This window comes from Rhipicephalus microplus, chromosome X (assembly GCF_043290135.1).
Source record: "Rhipicephalus microplus isolate Deutch F79 chromosome X, USDA_Rmic, whole genome shotgun sequence".
Classification (NCBI taxonomy): Eukaryota; Metazoa; Arthropoda; class Arachnida; order Ixodida; family Ixodidae; genus Rhipicephalus; species Rhipicephalus microplus.
This window is the reverse complement of record NC_134710.1, coordinates 134,700,518-134,721,438: the sequence shown is the minus strand read 5'-3', so window position 1 is coordinate 134,721,438 and position 20,921 is coordinate 134,700,518. Positions and strand designations below refer to the sequence as shown.

At 43.8% G+C, this 20,921-nt stretch overlaps 2 protein-coding genes across 2 annotated transcripts in view; one reads left to right on the top strand and one right to left on the bottom strand.

The window, feature by feature from the left end:
- Nucleotides 1-20,921, bottom strand: part of LOC119176506 (uncharacterized) — a 140,086-nt gene that overhangs the window by 322 nt on the left and 118,843 nt on the right. Inside the window, exons 11-14 of the mRNA XM_075877781.1 lie at nucleotides 6,427-6,568; nucleotides 4,285-4,376; nucleotides 1,199-1,262; nucleotides 503-578 (exon numbers count right to left, since the gene is read on the bottom strand). Coding sequence (XP_075733896.1) covers nucleotides 503-578; nucleotides 1,199-1,262; nucleotides 4,285-4,376; nucleotides 6,427-6,568 — 374 coding nt within the window. The remainder of the gene's footprint in view (nucleotides 1-502; nucleotides 579-1,198; nucleotides 1,263-4,284; nucleotides 4,377-6,426; nucleotides 6,569-20,921) is intronic.
- LOC142775771 (uncharacterized) overlaps nucleotides 1-20,921 on the top strand; it is an 82,023-nt gene that overhangs the window by 57,103 nt on the left and 3,999 nt on the right. The window lies entirely within an intron of this gene.

Below are 20,921 nucleotides of genomic sequence, written 5' to 3'. Positions count from 1 at the left end.
CAAATGATTTATTTCAAATGACCGAGAGCGCACGATCTACGTAAAATTGAAGCAAAATGGCGATGACCGTGATTCCGGCGGCTACTGTAGGCATATAGTGGCTAGAAAGGTTTCTAGCCACTATAGTAGGAATAAAACGCGGCAATTTTTACGAAGTGGAGCGTACATTGCTCATGGAATCGGAGGTGTTATTCTACACCAAGGTGATTCACACTCTTACAGAAGCCTTTCGTGCGCAAGCCGCGGGCTTATTTGTTCTAAATGCGTCACTGTGACTTATTATTGAAACAATGCCTCATGATGGGCTACTTGATGGCAGAAACTCGCCAGTATTCTGAATATACAGTTGAGGCATGAACATCAACACATGTTGGTGTTGAAATTGGCTTATTTCAATTCTGAAAGTGAGGGTGTCGAAAATTTTCCATTCGCATGTGAGTTTACTGAGTACATTCAAATTTCATACGGTGCACGAATGTAGCGTTGTAGGCTTTTCACTTACCAGGCGGAAAATCCGTGCCTCTTATAAATGAGTCGCACGCACTCGACGTCGTCAGTGATGTCGTCGTTTTCGAGGTCTGTTGAAAATAATATAGCATCGTATGTAGAGCAAGGTTGTTATTGTTTTTTTTTTCACAATTCGATTCGTATACTTGATATCCTGTTTGAATACCGCGACGTTCTTATTTAACCTAATTCGGCGTTTTTTTTTTACATTTTTTGGAGCATTTGCGCTAAAATTGTCGCTATATTTCGCTGCTTTTCTATATGGCAAAAAAAGTATGGTGGCGATTACTGGAACAAAATAAAAAAAATAGAAGTGGCCACATCACGAGCGCTCGTTGCCGATGTAAGACGCGCTGCACCAACTGCAAACGTTTTGTTCCCGGTTTTAATGCCGTAAAAGGAAACAAAAAATGAGAACAAAGTGAGTGCAACAAAAGAGGAACACACAAATATAAACAAAGAGAACGCGCCATCATCACTATAAGTGCAGTACAAATTTTTAACAGCCAAGAAAACGTGCATTTCTATTCTACATTTGCATTGCAGTTCTGGCTGTAAGAAAACAAGAGGAGTGCTGTTTAACGTTATATAAACTGGTAGCTCCATCAGTTAACGAGCAGATCTTCCTTCGTCGAATTCCGCATGTGACACACCTTAACACGTTTCTGAGATATACAATTACGTGCATTACCGGCGCAGTCAATGTAGCATTCGTTCTTTGGTCCGGGCGGGCTGCACCAGTACCTGTCGTTGATCTGAAAGCAGGAAAGGAGAAGACGACACGCTCATATTCTGTTTTGCAGCTCGTACTTCTTTATGCCGTCAACTGGTTTGAAAGGGAAAACTGTTCGGAAGCAAACATATAAGATATGTGTTTTTTTTTTCGTTCAAAATTAAGGTACGCGATCATAGAATTTTACTTCAGATTACTTTGGATCAGGTTCTGTGTTGGATTACGTATCTTGGACGTAATTGAGTTGCAAATTAATTAAAAACGAGCATTAGGGCCCAAAGCAAAAGCTTCACTTTATGGCCGCTAATCAAGAAATGACAGTTCGGGCTGCTTTGGAAGCCGGGACGTCAAGCTTAAGTAATTTTCTGACTTGGTTATAGTTAAAAGAAATGTGGTTTAAACTATCATGCTTGTATTATAATTCCTGAGAGATTTCTTCATAACAATGGGAGAAAATAATAACATATGCCCAATTCTTATAAGATATGCCCTCGATGTATGGGTGGTAAATTTTTATAATGCAATGTTTAGGAGAGAAACTAAACGGTAACGGTGAGGGACGTTCGGTTTAAATATATACACACCTGTCAGATATCTGCCACATTATGTAATCTTTGTCCGAGACTTTACATTGAAAACTAAAGAAGGACAGACGAAACTACTATATTTACGAAACCACGTAATTTGTGTCGTCAAACCCAGTGATACACAGAAGGGGCACTCGCCTGCACCACGAGTGTATGAACGCTTGAAACAGCAATGAACGTTGTGAAAGCATGAGTTTCCATGCAGATATCTGACACAGGAACAAAAGAAACCAGTAGGGCGTTCGTGCTGCGAGTTCCCGAGCTTAGTTCTTTCATCTAAGAGATTGTATGCGCTGCGCTCGACTCAGAGCGCTAGACCACTTCTGCAGATTTGCTTAGCAGAATTACGGGGACAACTTTAATCAAGTCAACATAAAACGGTTCGGACAGGCGAGGGATATTGCAGTCTCAAAGCACATGACAGCCATGGGCACCTGTAGGCTGTCACTCTAGCAATGGTGACGTCCATTATGCTCTGTTCCGTCGAGATACAATTGTTGTCCAGTTGTAGGGTGCTTTATTGTATAGTGTTTTCCGCACTACTTGTTAGACGTCTGTCGCACGCTCAAATCTAGCTTTGCATGTTCTGTCTCTCACTCAGAGCATTGCTTGCGCATGGTATTTTCCAAGCTACTTGTTTTTTTTTATTCCTTTTTTGCACCACTAAAAATTGTACAACTGGCGGTGCATTTTCTGGCAAAAATATTAAAACAAATTATTATTTCTGCTCAGCCTCCACACACCGTGCAAAAGTATTTAGCCCTTCCCCGAGGCGTACACAGCTGCTCTTAACCGACTCATCATGCTCTCACTTGTTTGGATTGCGCTAATAATTGCGAACATAGGCGGAACGAATAACCTGCCCGGATATCGGCTGCTGGTCTCGTATGCCACTCGTGTCTCGTCGACCGAGGCGCTCCCGTAAAAAAGTGTCACGTGATACGACAGACTCTATGATTCACGTGCATTGAAGCCGACACCACCGACCTAGTAAATGCACCTTCAGGAGACAGCTTTTGCTCACGCTTGGTTTACGCTATAGTGTTAAAGAGATAGATGTATCGGTATACTTCAAAGAAGGGAAGGCGCCTCTCAGCATCACAGAATTCGCAGTTGTTACGTAATATCTGCCTACACGCGGCAGTTTTTAAATGCGAATGCATATTTTAGCCGGGGCATGTCAGGCGTCTTTCGGTGTCCGCTCGCCGCCAGGAGTTCTCTCTTTGCTCTCACTCTTTCTTCCATAGCAACAGCTGCGGGCGCACGCGCTTATCCTCGCCCCTAGCAACCGGAGCAGGTGGTGCGGGCGGAGTAGCGAAGAGTTAGTGGAGAAGAGGAGCGCGCTCTGGCGTGTCAGGGCGCTCGCATCACGGCAGCTCTCGTCAAGGGGGTGCGTGCATCGAAGAACCCAAGCTCCCACTTTTGTTGAGAGAGTGTCGGAGAGGGTAGCATTTTCTCTCTCCTCCCTGCGCCCCACTCTCCCGTCTGCTCACTCGTACGTATATATAAAGTGAAGCGCGCGCCTCACCCTCAACCGTTTGTTGGCTGATGAGTGTCTTAATAGTTACGGTACAAATCCTCGTCTTGTCGTTAATTTACGCTATTCAAATTACTACGCCGTGTACTCTCGGCGCAAGAAATGAACTCGCATTTCCTCACAAGTACCTTCGGGAAGGTGGGGAAAATTTTATGTTCAGGCTGAAATTAAATTTAGTAGAAAGTTAAAAACCACGAACCTTTCTCAAGTCTCAATGCGAATAGAGTAACAAAGGCTATTCGATTCGTTGACAGCACTTCTGAAGAACAGAAAACTGGGCAATTTGGCATTTGGGTTGGCCATGTTGGGGTATTGATATTATACAGAGCTCAAAAGGAGGCACAAATGATCGCTAATAGCAATTACGTATATCTTATCACTATAAAGTTCAATATTGTAGTTCAGAATCCGATTATTATGTGAAATTTAGAATGTTGGGTGGCTCTTGCTTTCACACCTGTTGAATAAGTTCAATCTATAGTTTGTCAGATCACTTGCTTCCCATTTGGTGTAGTAGTTGTACTCGGCCCTGTTGTAAGCAGCGTAGTGGAATCGACTATATATTGAGGTGATTTACTGCAGGGACCATGGGATCATAAATATTATATTTTATAGTGTCAAACATGAAGCGAAGGTGGGGAAAAACGACCGGCGTACTTAAAACTGTACCAATTCGTTCAAATTTTCACGTTACGAACCACCCAGTATTGTCCTATGTAACCACAGAGTGTCAGCTTGTTCTTAAAAAGAAGTGCGTACGTGTGTTCTTTTTTTTCATATATGCGCACACTCCTCATTCGTTATGAATCATCAGTGCGTCCGGGAATTACAACAGCGTCAACGCCACAGCTGGTGTGCGTCACTGGTCGTTACAGCGCGAGCGTAGAGTTCCGGAGCCTGTATAGAAGTACCGTGCGTACCTGGAAAAGGCCATGGTCAGCGCTGCCGTCCCAGTTCATGTGACCGACTGCGCTGCTGTTGAAGAGGCTCTCGTGCTCGGCGATGCATACCCCTGTGACAAGTGTTTCGCAATACTTCAATGGCGCCACTATGTTAGACGAACAAAGTTTGCTGGTGGTGCACCTACGGGTACTTACGTGCTGCACCTGTGAATTAAATACCATTTCAATCGTAAATTTAACCTGTCTGATGAAACAGAAGTTCATCCGACAAATACCCCTCCAACTGCGTCCTGCTATTGAACTGTCAAAGCGGTAATGCGGGCTGGTTGGTTTGAGTCACTTGTATTCATATTTGTAGCGCAAGAAAAAACAACAACATACGCAGACACAAGTAAGAAACAAATACATAGGACGGGCGCTAGACGTTAAGTAGTTTTCTACTGAAAGACAACGCGAAAAAGCCAAAACCGATCGGACACGAGCGCATGTGGACCCTCACTCTTCGAGGAGCTTTTTTTTGCATCTGCAGCTTCACCTGTTACCACCATACTGGCGCAAGATGTGCTTTCAAATACTCGAGCTCTTTACGAGACAAAGTGGTCAACGCAACACTGATCGACGTGCCCGTCAAGTGTATGTATTCCTTACTTGTCTCTGCGTCTGTTTTTTTTTTTTCATTTTTGTGCTACGAATGTGAATACACGTCACTGTTATTGAAGGAGATGCCGAGGAAGAGGAGGTGGCGAGCTGACCTGCCCCGCGTGTTCAGCCACAATAATAAGTGGGTAGAGATAGAGGAGGAAGATAAGAGCGTGCCTGACCTGCAGCCTCTTAGCAAAGCGATTCAGACTTCCGTATGGTATAATCACGCTGCAGTTGATTTGCATGAAATACCAGGGTATGACGCAACCCGATATTAAAAAAACCGGTGGTGTTTATTTCATTTACTACACCATCATAGCCAAAGGAACTGCATAGGAGTGCACATACAGCCAACAAACAACATATAATAAAACACCATTGCTTGAGAAATACTTTGATATGACGTAGGCTTCTGATTATACAGCATCAGCTTTTAAAAAACGTATGATTACACAATGTTTGGGAAAACGGTTTTTTTGGTTATTGTTTAATGCAACTTCTTCGTGAAGGCAGTTCACACCATTTGAGCAAGAAAAAAATGAATCGAAAAAATAATTCAGTGTGACCCGATTCAAGGCAAAATTTATAACAGTGACCAATTCGGATACATACGCACCCGAGTTGGTCAGAAATTAGTCCGGGTACATATGTACCCGAGTTGGTCAGAAATTAGTCAATCAGACAGAGTTGAATCATGGAGAAGCTTACGGAAAATGGTCAAGCATGAAATTTTATGGCGAGATGATAATGCCACGAGTATCAGGTACGTTACTCTTCATAGCAGTTACAATAGCAAACAGTTTTTTTTACGGTTACAGAAAATGAAAGAAACTCAACTATTTTGAACAAATTGTTTCCAACAAACTAATCAGTTTCGTTTGCATTGGATCCGTCACCGAACTGGTATATGCCTCCTTGGGTTATACTGGCATTTCATAAAGAAATAGTTTCAGTGACACAGAAGTGGTTGAATATTTACGACATAGATAGCCTTCAGCGTAAAAGTCACATACATAGTTGGTAAGTGCGGACCGTTTATAATAAGTTCGCGGCGGTGTGTGTAGCTGGATAGTCATACGGGTAGGCAGATTCCAAAGAAACAATATATATATATATATATATATATATATATATATATATATATATATATATATATATATATATATATAAAAGAATGATGTCTCAGCTTTTTTTAATGACTCCATTCGAGAATTAAGGGCAAGCGCACTCATTAAGACCCAATAGCGACACCATACTTCAAAAGAATAGCCACTTCGGCAGAATGTCGCCTTCGCCTGCAGCAGAGAGCAACAATTTTGCCGAGAGCAGTAAAGCGTTTATTCGGAATGACAACGTTCTAGAGATGCTCCTTCTGGAACTGCACTCTAATGTTCTCACCACCAGTCCGGCTATCGGCCACCGCGCATAGCATCCGCAGCACTCGTGCATCGTGCGGAGATGAAAACGCGTGAACAACGATGTGAAAATAGCGAGGAAGAAGAAGAGGCATGCGCTCACACTGTGGTATCTGGTCTTCGGGGAATCCGTGCACATAGAGAAGCTCCCGGGCCAGCTCGCATTTCTCGAACACCTTCGCCCAAGAGCAAGGGAGTGCCACCAGGGCGGCCAGGAGTGCGGCGTGGAACAGCATCTGCAAGCACTGGGTGACGACGAGAGAAGCTATGGAAAGTCGCGATCAGTTAAAACGGTGTTTTGTGAGCACGCAAGACGACGTGCCAGTGGACAGGTATGGACAGCGAGGGGAACGTGTGCGACGTCTTAATAAGCGCGGTGAAGCAGCGGTCTTCCACGACTCATTGGTAGTCCACGAGGGGCGCACCTTTACGCGATCACCCCGGTAGCTGTGTGCCCGGACGACCTTAGATGAGTTGGACCCGCGAGAAGGGAAACAACGCTGCACACCGCATCACTGGACACGCCGGTGCGCGACACGTCGTGCGATCGTATGCGGTCTGCGATGGTACGGCCTGTGTCCGCCGCTCTCCGAGTCAGTGCTCGGGAGTACGCGGATATACTCGGCTTATCCTCTTTTGAACTTGTTTCTGCAGGACCTGGTTGGAACAGGTTGATGTATCTGTCTTGCCGTGCGCCAAATATATGTATATCCACGCAGGAAGGCTCGAGTAAGTGACTATAAGAAACGGGGAGTCCCCTTTACGTGAGGTCGCAATATACCCGTGGATGCGATGAATGGAGATGTGACGGGCGAGTTATTTGCCCGTAACGGCAGCAGCCTGATGTCCTTTGCTGGACAAAGAACAACATAATGAACTATTCGTGTGCATCACGGAGCTAAGGAGTTATATCTTGCCTTCGCGGTGACCGGCTAAGCAGATCAGCCGTGGTCGAATGACCGACGCTGACACAGCACGAGGTCTCGAGATCGGATCGTAGAGGCGGCGACCGCATGTCTCATGATTGTGAATATATCCATTTATACTTCGTTGACTGCGTCGAAGAGGATGTTGAAATTACTGTAGCGTTCTTCGTAACGGCACTTCCCGTAAACAGGATGCTACGCTGCCAATGTTGAAGTGAAACGCCTTATTGAGCACAAAACGAACAAAGAAAATGCTGCAAAATTGGCCTCAATATTTCTTAATTTTTTTTTTATGGCTAAGTGGCCTCGAGAGCTTTGGTAGCATGTTCAATTTCACCTTCGCATAGCCTTTGGCATGCTAAACCACACAATATTACACATATTTCCAGCTTTACATTATACAGCTACCTACACGCATGTTCTTGACAAAAGCATAGCGTGGTCATGCATAATTAAGTGCTACGCAAAGAATGAAGTTTCAAGAGTCGTTAAACCTCGTTCCCTGCGAAAACTCAGTACACCTAAAGATGCATTTATTTCTGTGATATATAACAGAAGTTTCAGAACTTACAAAATCGAGAAAGTATAATTGAGCTAAACGTCACGTTTACGTGTGAAGCAGCGTGCGGAGACAAGGCACAAAAGGGACGAAATGCCCGGACAACCGCTTGTTTCATTTTCCAACTTGACTGCAATAAACCGCACGTATGCGACCGGACGGTAATAAACAGTCGAAAGACAAACCACTTGTTCACCCATGCAGGCTCTAACTTAGACGACTTAATTGTGCAGAAGCGTGCGTTTCCTGGTTTCAAATTGGGTTTTTTGTTCTGTAGATACGAAAGGGTCTTTGTATGCGTTACCATGCAATATTCAACTGGCGGAAGTGTCAGTCTACGAAGAGTAACGCAAGCACAGTCACCCGGGGTCTGGTCTTCGAGTGTATACAGTCTCGCCGACGATCCCTACCTATTGAGGAGAAACCACAGCACCTCTTCAGGACTCTCGTTACTCTCCCGGGTTTTTTGCGTTGCAGCAAGATCAGCTAGGCTGAGTCATGCAATTCACTGCTTGTGAAGCTGTCGCAAGTGCCCCTCTCCACTGCACCTTTATTTCGGCAAGTCGCTGTCAGTAAACCCCTATACCTTGCGTGACAGGCATTTGCAGAGAAACACCCGTATCATAAATAACCATGTGGTTTTTGAAGAAAAACACAATAAGACAAAAACTGGAGGGAGAGGGTGGTGGAGGCTTTGTCAATATGGTGAGTGAAAAAATGAGGGATCTGTTTTATATGTTCTTTTCACAACCAATACTACCAAAATCACAAAAAAAAGGGGGGGGGGGTTAGGGAAATATATATGCAGTTATACCCACATGAAATACTTACCTCTGTGACGCAGTTGTACAATTCGTCAAATATAGCCTCACTGTGAGACAAGAGAAAACAAAGCCGCCCATACAAAATATGGCCAAATGGTATTCTGCACGGAGATCACTGGGAAACATCTATAAAGGAACTTAAAGCAACTGTATGCAAGAGGTTTCATTTGCGTTGTTCAATGAACTCGTGGTATCACCGGTAGTCAGCTACTTGATGGTATCAAACAACAATGACGACGACAACAACAAAAATGCGTTTATAAACTAAAAATACATATGTCCACAGATAATCTCTGCTGGGAGTTAAATGATGCATATTCGTATAAAACAAAAGAAAGGGAAGTTGAAGGCTCGCTTTCTTTCTTTTCTTTTTTGTTAGACTCAAGCTTAATGAGAACCAGCAGACAACAAAGCCAAGTGTACGTACCTTAATCTGCAGTAATTTTGATATAAAATGAGACAAATTAGCGAGAACGAAAGGAGAACTTTCCGCCGGCAAACAACCAGCATGTAACCTTCGATCTAACGATCTAATAGCGCGTCCGATGGCTCAACAATCGATATACGGCGGCGGTCGTCCTCTCCCGTCACCCTTATCGGGTCTAATATGCTGGTTGCCTGTGCCGGTGGAAAGTTCTCTTTTCGTCCATGCTAATTTCTTTAATTTCATATCACGAGAACTGCAGATAACGTTCCATATACATTACTTGGATTTATTGTCTGCTGGTTTTCATTAAAGCACAAGCACAGAGCTTTATTGTAGGTTGTATTCTTCCCTGGAGCGTTGTTTTCGGGTGGCATCAGAATGGCTTCTTTTGTCTTTTAAGGCTCTTCAGCGTCTGGAACGGCCCCATCGCACGCGAATCCCGCGATGACCGATACGTATGTTTCGAATGAAAATTTGGCAAAGTTTTAAACAACTTGTACTGCGGAGAACATTTATTCCACAGCCACGAAATTCAACGTATAGCGTCCTTTGAAAGCGTTCTTCTTTTGCATTTCTTGTGCACAATAGGCACAACGTAATAAATTAATGCTGTTCAGATATATTTTATACGCTTTGCCATCAAACCGAAAAGCACTGAGCATGTATTCATTGAATGGTGGGATGCATTACCTATAACACCTATTGGGATTATACACTTCTGCAGGCCTCCACACATTGTGGAAAACGCGTCTGTCAGTGACACACACTAAAGCTATGACTAAATCAGCGTAGGATAACTTTATCGAAAGCGTCTGTTATATAAATGGTGTTCATAGATCTCAATCAGAAGTGCCTGTCTGGATTGATGTATCAGATGAATTGGATAAGCTGATGGAATTTTAATGTGTCATGTGAACCAAAGTAGGCTCACGAGCTTTACCTTCGTTACTTTATGATGATTGATTTCCGAGGCTAAATAAAGAACAAGGTTGTGCAGCCCAGTGGTTAAAGGGCCACTCACCATGTTTGACAATTTTGAGCACAAGAGCGCAATGCATACGTAGACGATCACGTCTGCCAAAAATTTACAACGCGCCGCGGAAATGGGTCAAATTTCAAGGTGAACGCTGCTTTCCCATCATTTCACGGGCGCGCCTTCAGAGAATGAGCGCATGACGTGGACGTAGGAGTTCCCCTACGTAAAGGGTAGTGCTGTGACGTCGGTCCTCTATACACCGACGACTGTTCTCTGCCGTGGCCAACAGTAGCACGTTGGCCACGGCAGAGAACATTATTTCACACGACACGTGTAGTTTGTGTATTTTATTGCTTGAATAGATGAATAAAACTTGAGATAAATATTGAGAGACACAAGGAGAATGTGTGCGTCTTTTTCATTTTTTTCCCCCCGTGAATTGCAATGAGATGCGGGGTGAACGCGCCTGGATGATGCGTTCGTGTCACTGCGGTTAGCGCTGGCCAACAAAACAACGCCGCTCGCGGCTCGGGGGTTGGGCTCGCTCGGGCACGTCATGAGCACGTGACCTCTTGGCAGAATGTCGGAGAGGGTAAGGAAGAGGTTTGGCTTGCGAAGGCTACGCGGGGCGAGAGGCAAGGGTTTCGAGCTCGCCTCCTCGCATCATCCTTTCGCACCGCTTCAAAATACCAGTTTTCTCGGCTCGTATACTGAACCGAATGAAAAAAAAAAATTGGTCCTATAATGCTCTTCATCAGACACACAACTGCCACGGTCTAACTAAAATTAGTTATGGGGCCTTGTTAGTGGCCCTTTAGGAAACTTCTATTCGCACCGTGGTGATCGAGTGCAAACCCAGCCCTGCTAGGTTAATCGCGTTTTGTTTTTAATAATTCACTTATTCATGACGATCATCCCCTCACGTGACCCAGGGAGAGGTGGGCGGAGAGATTTCTCGTTAAGTCAGCGTAGAGGTGTTTACACATTTAAAAAAGATCAACTGACAGCTGCAGCTTCCAAACCAATCTTCTTCAAGAAGGCTGCTTCGTTACACATCTTGTTTCAAGGGCGACAGGGGAGAAATAAGCGGAAGGACAGCGAGGTTAACCACTTCTTAGACCGGCTGGCTTCCCGTTTCAAGGGTGACGCTCCTTAAGGTCGAGGCTTGTCCAGCGTTGGCTTGCACCGTAGCTGCTGACGATGTCGATGACGATGAAAAACAAGCGCGTTCGTGACCACACATTCTCCTTCTTCCATCATGGCACTGCACATGCAAGGTACCCACCATGGCGATGACGCTGACGATGATGATCACGGACAACGACTGGCTTGTGCCGTATAAATCACGTCTCGATATGCTCTACGATGCATATCGTGCGACTGGAAACAACCAACAACCACAGGGGGAACGTGCACAAATCTCGCCTTTACCAACTTCAGGCTAGATACGATACCACAAAGCAGTAATAATGAAAGCAAAACGAAATTCACAACTCCGCACAACATACCAGTTATGACCAATAATCATTGTATTCTCGTATAACTGTACACCGCTTGGCACTAATTTACATGCATGAGTGCATGGTCAATCTCACGGGTGCTTTATGGTAGCACCGAACGATTCCACTACTTCTACTCATCATCATTCACTTCGTGGATATGCTATGATTTTTGTTTTGTTTGATTAAACACATTTTCTGGAAACATTTTGGATACTGCTATAGAACAGCATCCTCAAACAGCATCCGAAATGCGTCATACGTCATGCTCTCAACGCTTAAGAACCTGCTACTTAGCCATCATATTACATTGTGAACAAGGGATCTGTACGGATTTCGATGCGTCATTTTATTTTATTTCAACATTGGTCAGTGACCTGTCTATGAACAATGTCTTCACCTGGCCAGACGGTGTTCCGTCGAACTCTCGACGATGCTATAGAATATTTTTTATTTTTTTATTTTATTTTATTTAATACATACTGCGGACACTAAGTGGTCCAAGCAGTAAGGGCACGTCACGCATACCATAGGCGTAATGACGTACATCATACAAAAAACACACTTTGTTTTACACGCTACAATACACTTCGTTATGTAACAACATCACGCTTCGCTCTATACACTACAATAAACTTCAATATGCAAAGCAACAACACACCCGGTTCTACAACACTACATTACACTATGTTCCACAACACAAGTAGTAACTTACGCCAAACAACGACAATACATTGCATACCTCATACTTTACAATACGTTACACATACGTTACAATGAATGAGGTTCGCATAACTTGTTCCAGTCCGACACTGTTCGCGAAAAAAAAAAGAATACATAAAGGCATCAGTTCTCGCAAAAAATGGGGTTAGCAAATTGGGATGATGATGTCGTGTGTTCCTTGTTGACAGAAAAGATAAGTAAGGCGATGAATCGATTGCGAGTTTTTGATTAAGTAATAATTGAAGGAAGTCCAGCCGTTGTTCGCGTCTGCAGGATTCAAGGGTCGGAATGTCGTTTGCAGACATCAGCGCGGAAGGTGAATCAGACGGTAAGTATTTTGAATATATAAACCGAACAGCTTTCCTTTGAACCCGCTCAAGTTTGTTAATATTAAGCTTAGTGTAAGGGTCCCATACAATGCTGGCGTATTCCAGTTTAGGTCGTATAAAAGAATAATAACTAAGAAGCTTTACATTGGCAGGACAGGTACGCAGTTTATGTCTTAGAAAACCAAGTTTCTGAAAGGCAGTTGAACATACGTTGTCTACATGCATGTTCCAAGACAAATTACTAGTTATAGTTAGGCCCAAATATTTGTAGCTTGTAACCTCTCTAAGAGTTGAAGACCCAAGCTGGTACGTATTATTTAGTGGAACTTTCTTACGTGTCAAACGCATGCAGACACTCTTTTCTGCATTAAGGATCATTCCCCACTCATTGCACCACAGATGAATATTATGAAGGTTTGAGTTAAGTTCATTTTGATCATCTAAAGAGTTAATATCCCGGAACAAAACACAATCGTCTGCAAATAATCTAATTTGTACAGAAGGGGTGATGACATTTACAATATCATTTATATATAGAAGAAAAAGCAATGGCCCTAGGACGCTTTCTTGGGGTACACCTGATGTGACCTGTAGAGACTGCGAACGCTGGTCATTAATAGCAACAAACAGTTCACGGTTATTTAGATAGTCAGCAATCCAGTTTACAAGGATATGTGTTCAAATAGTCGAGAGTTCGACGTAATACCGTCTGGTCAGGTTAAGACATTGTTGAAGAAACAGGTCACTCACCAATGTCAAAACAAAAGGACAATGACGTTTCAGGATCTGTATGAATCCCGAAACGTCATTCTTCTTTTGTTTTGGCATTGGTCAGTCTTCTTTTTTTTTCAACAGAATAGGTGTTCATATGGTGTAGAAAATAGCCAAAGGCCTCTGATGATGTTACGCGTGGGAGAACAAACTGCATAAACGTGCAAGTCCCGCAACTGTAGATGCACACGGCCCGCTTTACTGAGTCTGCAGTCTGTAGTCAGGTCACGTTGAGCTTCCGGCGCTGGGAAAATATTAAGATTAGGTGATCAAGCGCTTTGGGTAGTTTTGAGCTTTAGAGCTGCATATAGCTGCTATAAAAGCCTCGCCGCCAGTCGGACACATCATCGTAGTTACGTAAGCAAATGGTCTTAAAAGTGCCTGCAGGGCCACCGATGATGGCGCGGTCCTTGAAGAGAAGAATACGGCACTATCTTCGGCAGCTCTGGTGAGAGCATAGAATAGCTCAGTGCCCTGGTGCCCCACCACTTTTTACTAATCTCAGCTACTGTGTTTTGCCGCTGCATGTGTCTGTCACTCCGAACCTGACCCCGAGCTTCGTGAAAGGGCATGATTGCACACATAATCAATTTCGCTCGATGAAGACGTCATCTGTTGTCTATAAATCACATCGAAATATGCCTTCAGCAGCCCAAGTTTTCCATGCGTGTAAAATCTCAAGGAATGCGCGTTTTAAATTACATATCCTTTGATTACAGGGTGTCAAGCCAAAATACGATATCAATAAAGTAATTTTTATTTCACACGGGTTCAGAGCATCACGATTTTTCTCTCACTTGATATTTTGTCTTTCACGCACTGTCTGCAGTTATGGCTCACGCACAACGAAAAGTGACCTTCCGCGGTACACCAACCACTCAACGTGCAATAGTCCCTGGAAGATAGGCGTGGTGAACAGCAATTGCACTCGGGAGTGTTTAATCAAATGTCTCAAATTAAGCTTATTTTTCTAACCAGAGGTCACTTTCAGTTAAACTGCTATTAAAGGCGACTCAAGCGACCGAGAGAACGTTACACCGTTTTTGTTTTTTTTTATTTCTTCTGTATTCACGTGAATGCTCTGTTTTAAATGACCATAGTAGCTTCCATGGTAGAAAGCTGTCCATTTCAGCTTTTTTTTCGTACTTTCGTGTTTTTTTCCCTCCCTGTTGAAATTTTTTTGGCCATGAACTACCAACTGGTCCAAACACGTGAATCCATGGTAGAATTTGCGTCACGGAGGCACATAGTGATTTTACGACCAGCGCTCGATGTCGTCCACAAGGGCAGTACAGGAGACAATCATTGCGATGTTTTAACGAAGGGAGGTTATATATTGATGCGTCAGAGCACTGCTGCTCTGGTCGACGCCGCTTGACCACTCTATCCGCAAAGATAATCCTTCAAGCATTTGAATATACTCTCTCACTGTACATGTTCGAACATGAGATCGCTGCTCACCCTTGGTCGTTTCTTGATAGCTGAACTAAATTCAATTTCACTTTTAAATAAAAGAATGTTCCTTTATTCCCGTACTACTCTATTCGGTTATGGAAAATGATGCAAACTGAGTCGAATAAGTGCAAAATATTAAGAAACAAAACGAGTAATGAAACCTTCTAACTACATCCAAAAGACGAAGACAAGTACTGAAATGGACCGATAAATCTAGGTCGCCACTCGGGCGAAATGAGAAGACGGCAAGGTATGCCTCTGCTGCTGATCCGATATAAGAATTGCGCAAACGTTGAGTCACACGGAAAACTCTTAAACCAACTGCTCTTCCAGATGAACCTCACGTGTATGTGATCTCGATTGCAAGCCGAATATCAATTGCAAAAATTGATTTCTTTTTCCCCCGTCACTTTTTCTATTCGTACTGAATGTGAACATGAACGTGTATTTGAGCAACAGTGCGAGGATATGGACTACTAGGGGACAAGAAATACAAAGCAGTTTCTGGAAATGGTACAAGGACAAGAAGCATAAATATTTATGTTAGACTTATTCATGCGTCGCCTCGCCATCGGTTATTGTTCTACTATACGGACGGCTAGCACCCTCTACGGGGGCTAGACCAAGAACTGGGCGAGAACGTCTGAAATGTATCGCTAATGGGTAATCTTGAATTATGCAAAAGAAATACATCTTACAACAGTTTCAAAATTCAGCAAAAATATCGTTCCCATATGACTGACGCAAAGTTTGCGCAGTGGTCGTGCTGTCAACGACTTTTTCAGTTATGTAATTCCAAAAAAATGTTTCTATTTCAGTTTGAGTTTGCTAATCATTCAAGTTACAATGATTGGTACAAATGTGCTGATGAAGGTCCCAAAGCCAACGACTGCAAACGGGACCCTCAGTTAAAAATAAAAATAGGAAAGGCGTACAACGAAACAGAAAAAAATAAAAACCCCAAAATAAGCACTAAGAGCGTCAAAAAGCAGCATAAAACGCCAATAACACTAAAATAAAACATCCAGTAAACAACCTAAATCATCTATACAACAACAAAAAAAAACATGAAAATGCAGGGCACTGAAGCAATAACAAAGGAACTATTAACGAAAGATGCGGTACGGTACGAAGAACGTTATTTAACTATCCGGAGAAGTCCCCCCCCCCCCCCTTATATAAAGTTCTAATTCATGCTTAAATGCGTCTAAAAGAAGTTAGCTTTTTAGGTGATAGTGGAAGGCCATTCCAAATCTTAAGCAAAAGAAATGATGATGTGGTTTGTGTTGCAGTGAGGACGTAGAAAATTGAGATTCTGTGCAAACCTAATGCAGTTAGTATCAGATCGTAACCTTCCATCAATAAACACCTAAGCAATTAAGGCGATTATGTAGTACTTAAAAGAAAAGAATCCGTGAATGATATTTAAGGAAACCAGAAATGAGTAGAATAGAGAAGTTGCAAGTTGCACAAGACAATGGACACAAATGCAGTGACGTAACGCTTTAGGCTTCGTTACAATAAAAAACAAACGAACTCGGCTCTAAACTGAGCAACGAAGAAGGAAGTATATAGGCAGCAAAGAGAAGTGCGCGTCACTGTTTCTGTCGTGCACTTCGCTTCGTTCCTTGATTTAGGCCCGAGTCTTGTTTGTAACCATGCAGGAAGGGACGTGTATACATACAAAATGAATCGCAACTTATTTTGCGTAGTCGCGTAACGTTTAGCTGAAAATGTCGAGAACAACAGAAAGGAATTAGCAACATTTGCTGTCATTTTGTTGTTGAGTTTCCTTTTCAATGGCTGCTAACCCGAGACAGTGCCAGCTACAAAATGTCATACAATATGCTAAATATTTAAGACAAATTAGCATGCTAAAGCAGTTAGATTAATTCAAATTAGCATTAAGAGCTCATTCGATCATATGAATTATACACATGGTATTCTAGTGAAAGTTCTGCCGTCATAAGGCGTCTTTTATGTAGCACAAAGCAAAACCGTAGTGCCCCTGGAATAAAACTTCAGTAGCGAAGAAAAGTGTCAGTTTTCTTCCGTAAAGGTTAAAAAATATAAATATAACGGCGCCAGTAAAGCAGCACACGCTTAACGGCCCTCCGCAATCTAAGTGAATCGGCATGCAGGCAGCGCACTTCTGCTCCGCTTAAGCCACTTTGCCCTGTTACCAAGCCGTAACAGTGCACGCCACGCCTGTAGCGCCTCGGGGATTCCTCTATATATTGGAGCACCGTTCACTGATTGTAGTCGCATTTTTTTTTTCTTTTCTTTGCGAGCTGACATGAAGCCCACCTTTGCCGATAGTCTTCGAAGACGTGCGCCGAAGCCATCCTCTTGCTGCTGCTGCCGGTCGCCCGTTTTATCCATCTTTGCAGAACCGGCTCGAGCGCGGGGCCGACGATGATCTAACGGCACGGCCCGCTTGTTGTTCGCAAAGACGCATTCATGCCCGATTCGCGTAGCGCGCGCACGATTTCGCAACGTGCGGGATTATCGGTTGGAGTTGCGCATCATGTTCGCCTTGCCGCCCATCCCCTCCAAGGTCAGGGTGCCCGAAGGCCTACCGCAGCGGCGTGGACGCCTCGGCTCACGGCCAGGATCAGTGGCCGCGGTCGGCGTGCCATCTTTGAGAAAGACCATGCGCATTGTTGGTGTATCCTTCGTCTCAAGCCTGTGTTTTCGCCGGCGACATATCACGGAATTTGCTTGCGGCTCCAGTAAATATTGAGATCAGCGATTAACCATGTCAAGCGATTAACCAGCGATTATCCGTGTCTGTCTGTCTGTCTGTCTGTCTGTCTGTCCACCCAAGTCTGGATGCTCTCGTGATCACCTCCTTAACTTGGGGTAGACCAAAATTAGCATGGTAGGGTAAAAGGATTTGGCGATTATGACTGTGTGGCCATGAAATGAATAATGTGAAAATTCCGTCGCGTACGACATCAAACCCTTTCCTCCAGACACGTGCGGTGCATACATATACCTCGGGCCGCGGTATGCGGGCACGCACCACAGGTGTTTGACAGATTATATCGTAACGGGGAGGATTTCCATACGTGTGATAACATCTGCAGAGGAGCGGTGAGAACAGACATTGGAAATTCAAATGCGAGGAAGTTAAGAAAAACCGACATCGGCAGCGTTGACCCGACCAATGCAAAGAATATATGCTATGGTCCCAGCAGGAATCGAAGCCAAGAATTCTGAGTGGCAATCAAATATTCTACCAAAGAGCCACCCCAGGTCTTGGAACTACCTTGGATAAGGAGTCTATGCAGACATAATGTTCGTGAAACGTCAATTGTGGTTGTAGTGCTGCTTATCTAATTTCATAAAGATTACATATGCGGCACAGTGAGGCGTTACGTGGGGTAAGCGTCACTTGTGCTTAAAAGGACACTAAAGAAAAAAAAAACAATTTTTGATTTGCATATGAGTAAAGTAGAATTCCACAATCCCGAAAACGTCACTCTTAGCGTGAGACGACGCTTAGTAAGCGAGCAGACACGCGAAAAGAAAATGCTCGTGGAGACACCACCTTCAGATTCCCGCACCAAACAGCGTGCCGTCGCACATTTGACGACTAGGTCATACGTAGTTTCTGTTCGGCAAAAATGAAGTACGTCTGTGGGGGCCGCAGACCTAACATACAAAGTTTCACAATATTTCGTTGAACCAATATTGCGAAAATACGAGATACATATTAAAATCAGTGACGTCACGTGCCTAGATGTCGGCAAGAAATTTGAAAAGGAAACCTTGATTTTCTCCTCTAATAATGAACTTATGATGGTGAAACTTTCTACATTAGAGCTCTCAGATTACATCTTATCAACCTCCACCAAGTCATTGTTTCACTTTGGTGTCGCTTTAAGGGTTGAGGCTTGTCTACATAGCACTATCCAGGAGCACGAGTACTATATTTTAGCTTGCCGCTTCTGGTGCTGGTAATAGACACGTTGCTGCTCTTGGCATCGTTACGCAACTGTAAACAACTGGTTATGTAATAAAATAGAAAATCTTCAGAAAATAGAATAGAAAATGGAAATAGAAAATCTTAATAAAATAGAAGAACTTCAGAATCAAGCGGCAAGGTTTGTTTTGAATAATTATAGCCCCTACGCCAGCGTTTCACTAACGAAGGCCACTTTGGGATGGGATCTGCTACGTGTACGTAGACAGAAACTACTGCTTAAACTGTTGCACCAGATATATTACTCTAATACAGGAATCAATTACCATAGCTACCTTGTTCAACCCCCTACACATCCACTCGCTGGGACAATAGCAAAAAGATATCTACCTTCAAATGCAGATCCAATACTTTTTTCCACTCATTCTTTCCAAAAACAATAAGAGAGTGGAACAGCCTAAGTGACGACTTGGTTAATATAACAAATAATGATTTATTTTTTTCTATGCTGTGAAATTCTTCTTGCATTATGTATGTTCTGTGTGTATGAAAATGTATTTCTTGATGCATTATTATGTTCTGATAAATGTGGCGGTGGTTCTTTTTTTCATTTTTATTTTTGTTATGTGCATTATGTATTTTGCTACGAATTCCTTTGTACTGACTGTTTTTTGTTCCACCCCTACGTAATGCCTATATGGCGATGTAGGTACTCTGTAAATAAAATAAATAAATAAATATGTGACTGGTCAGTTGTATTAGCGTCATTTCATAAAGTTTCGCTCAGCAAAAACAACAAGTCACCACATCACGTTCTCTTCGCATGCTTCGCATGACATCGATTTCCACGTTTCGTGGGATTTCCCCAAATTTCTAGTTTTTTTTTTCCACAAACATTTGTACACCTTGTGGACCTTAGACAGATATGACTCGCTACAAACAAAGGGGAATCCAAAAACGGGAGACAGCGAAGACTTGCGATGACGGAAGGGCGGGAGTATTGCTCCGGCAATGTACACGTGTGTATGTCGCTCAACTACGCAGACAATACCACATAATACTGTTAACTTCTGCCTCCTACGGGGTCAGTAGAGGGACATCTGTGCAGACAAAGCACCGAGAGTCTCCCTCATCGCAATTTATTGCCTTTCAGCCCGTATACGGCATCGTTTCGTGTAAACGCACAGCTCCTCCTCGCGTGACACGAAAACAAGATAAGTCATGGCATGCCACACGGCGTCCCTAAACCCATCATTTATCGACGGCCAGCCTGACCAAGCATGCTAAGCAGTCTCGTGTTATTTATGACCTTCCGCCGTGGCCATATTTTGGCATCCTCTTCAGAGAGAGAGAGAGAGAAAGAGAGAGCTTCTTTGAAGACGTTGCGCGAGTTCGCGTGCTGTTTATAGTTCAGAACTGCATGGCTTGATCTCGTGCGTACACCACTCACTGAAAACAGTCCAAGCTTGCAGAAAGCGATATACCGGAATTGTGGTGACCGGTTGCTTCAAGCTGTGGATAAATTGTAAATTAGGCAAGACGGGTACACCCCCTTCCCCCCCCCCCCCCCGTGAAGCCTCATTTATTTAGATGAGTGGAGCCGTATCGAGCTGTACTGTTCAGGAAGCAATGCGTTGTCGCCCGTCGACCTGTTCGGGCAGGTTAAGCCGGCGGACGCGTGGCCGGCCCACTTGATCATACCATCGTGGCGTGAACGCACGCGCATGACGACCGCCCATGGAAGCGGCTCAGCGGCAGAAGAACCAGATGCAGTAGTGCCTGTCGCAGAAATTCTCGCCGATGTTGTTCACGCGTACCCAGAGGCTGCACACTTGAACTATAAGGGCAAAGACAGCCAACGCCAACACGGCCACGGTCACGTGGAGAACCTTGAAGGAACGCTTAGTCTCCTGCGGCAAAAGTGTGAATAAGCGGCTGAGAAGGCATGTCTGTAGAACGCGCGAGGATGGAGAGGGCGAGAACATGACCTGATTCCTCTGGCAGTATAAACATTTTTGCTGGTTAGCCCCGTAGAGCCTACGGCGCTACGGGGTTTTACTCTGTATATAATTCACATTATGGAACACCATCTCATGAATGACGTAGCAAACAAGATGTGACGACATACATGTCGTTCGACAGTGTGCACTTATTACAATTCGCAGGAGGATTCCGCACGAA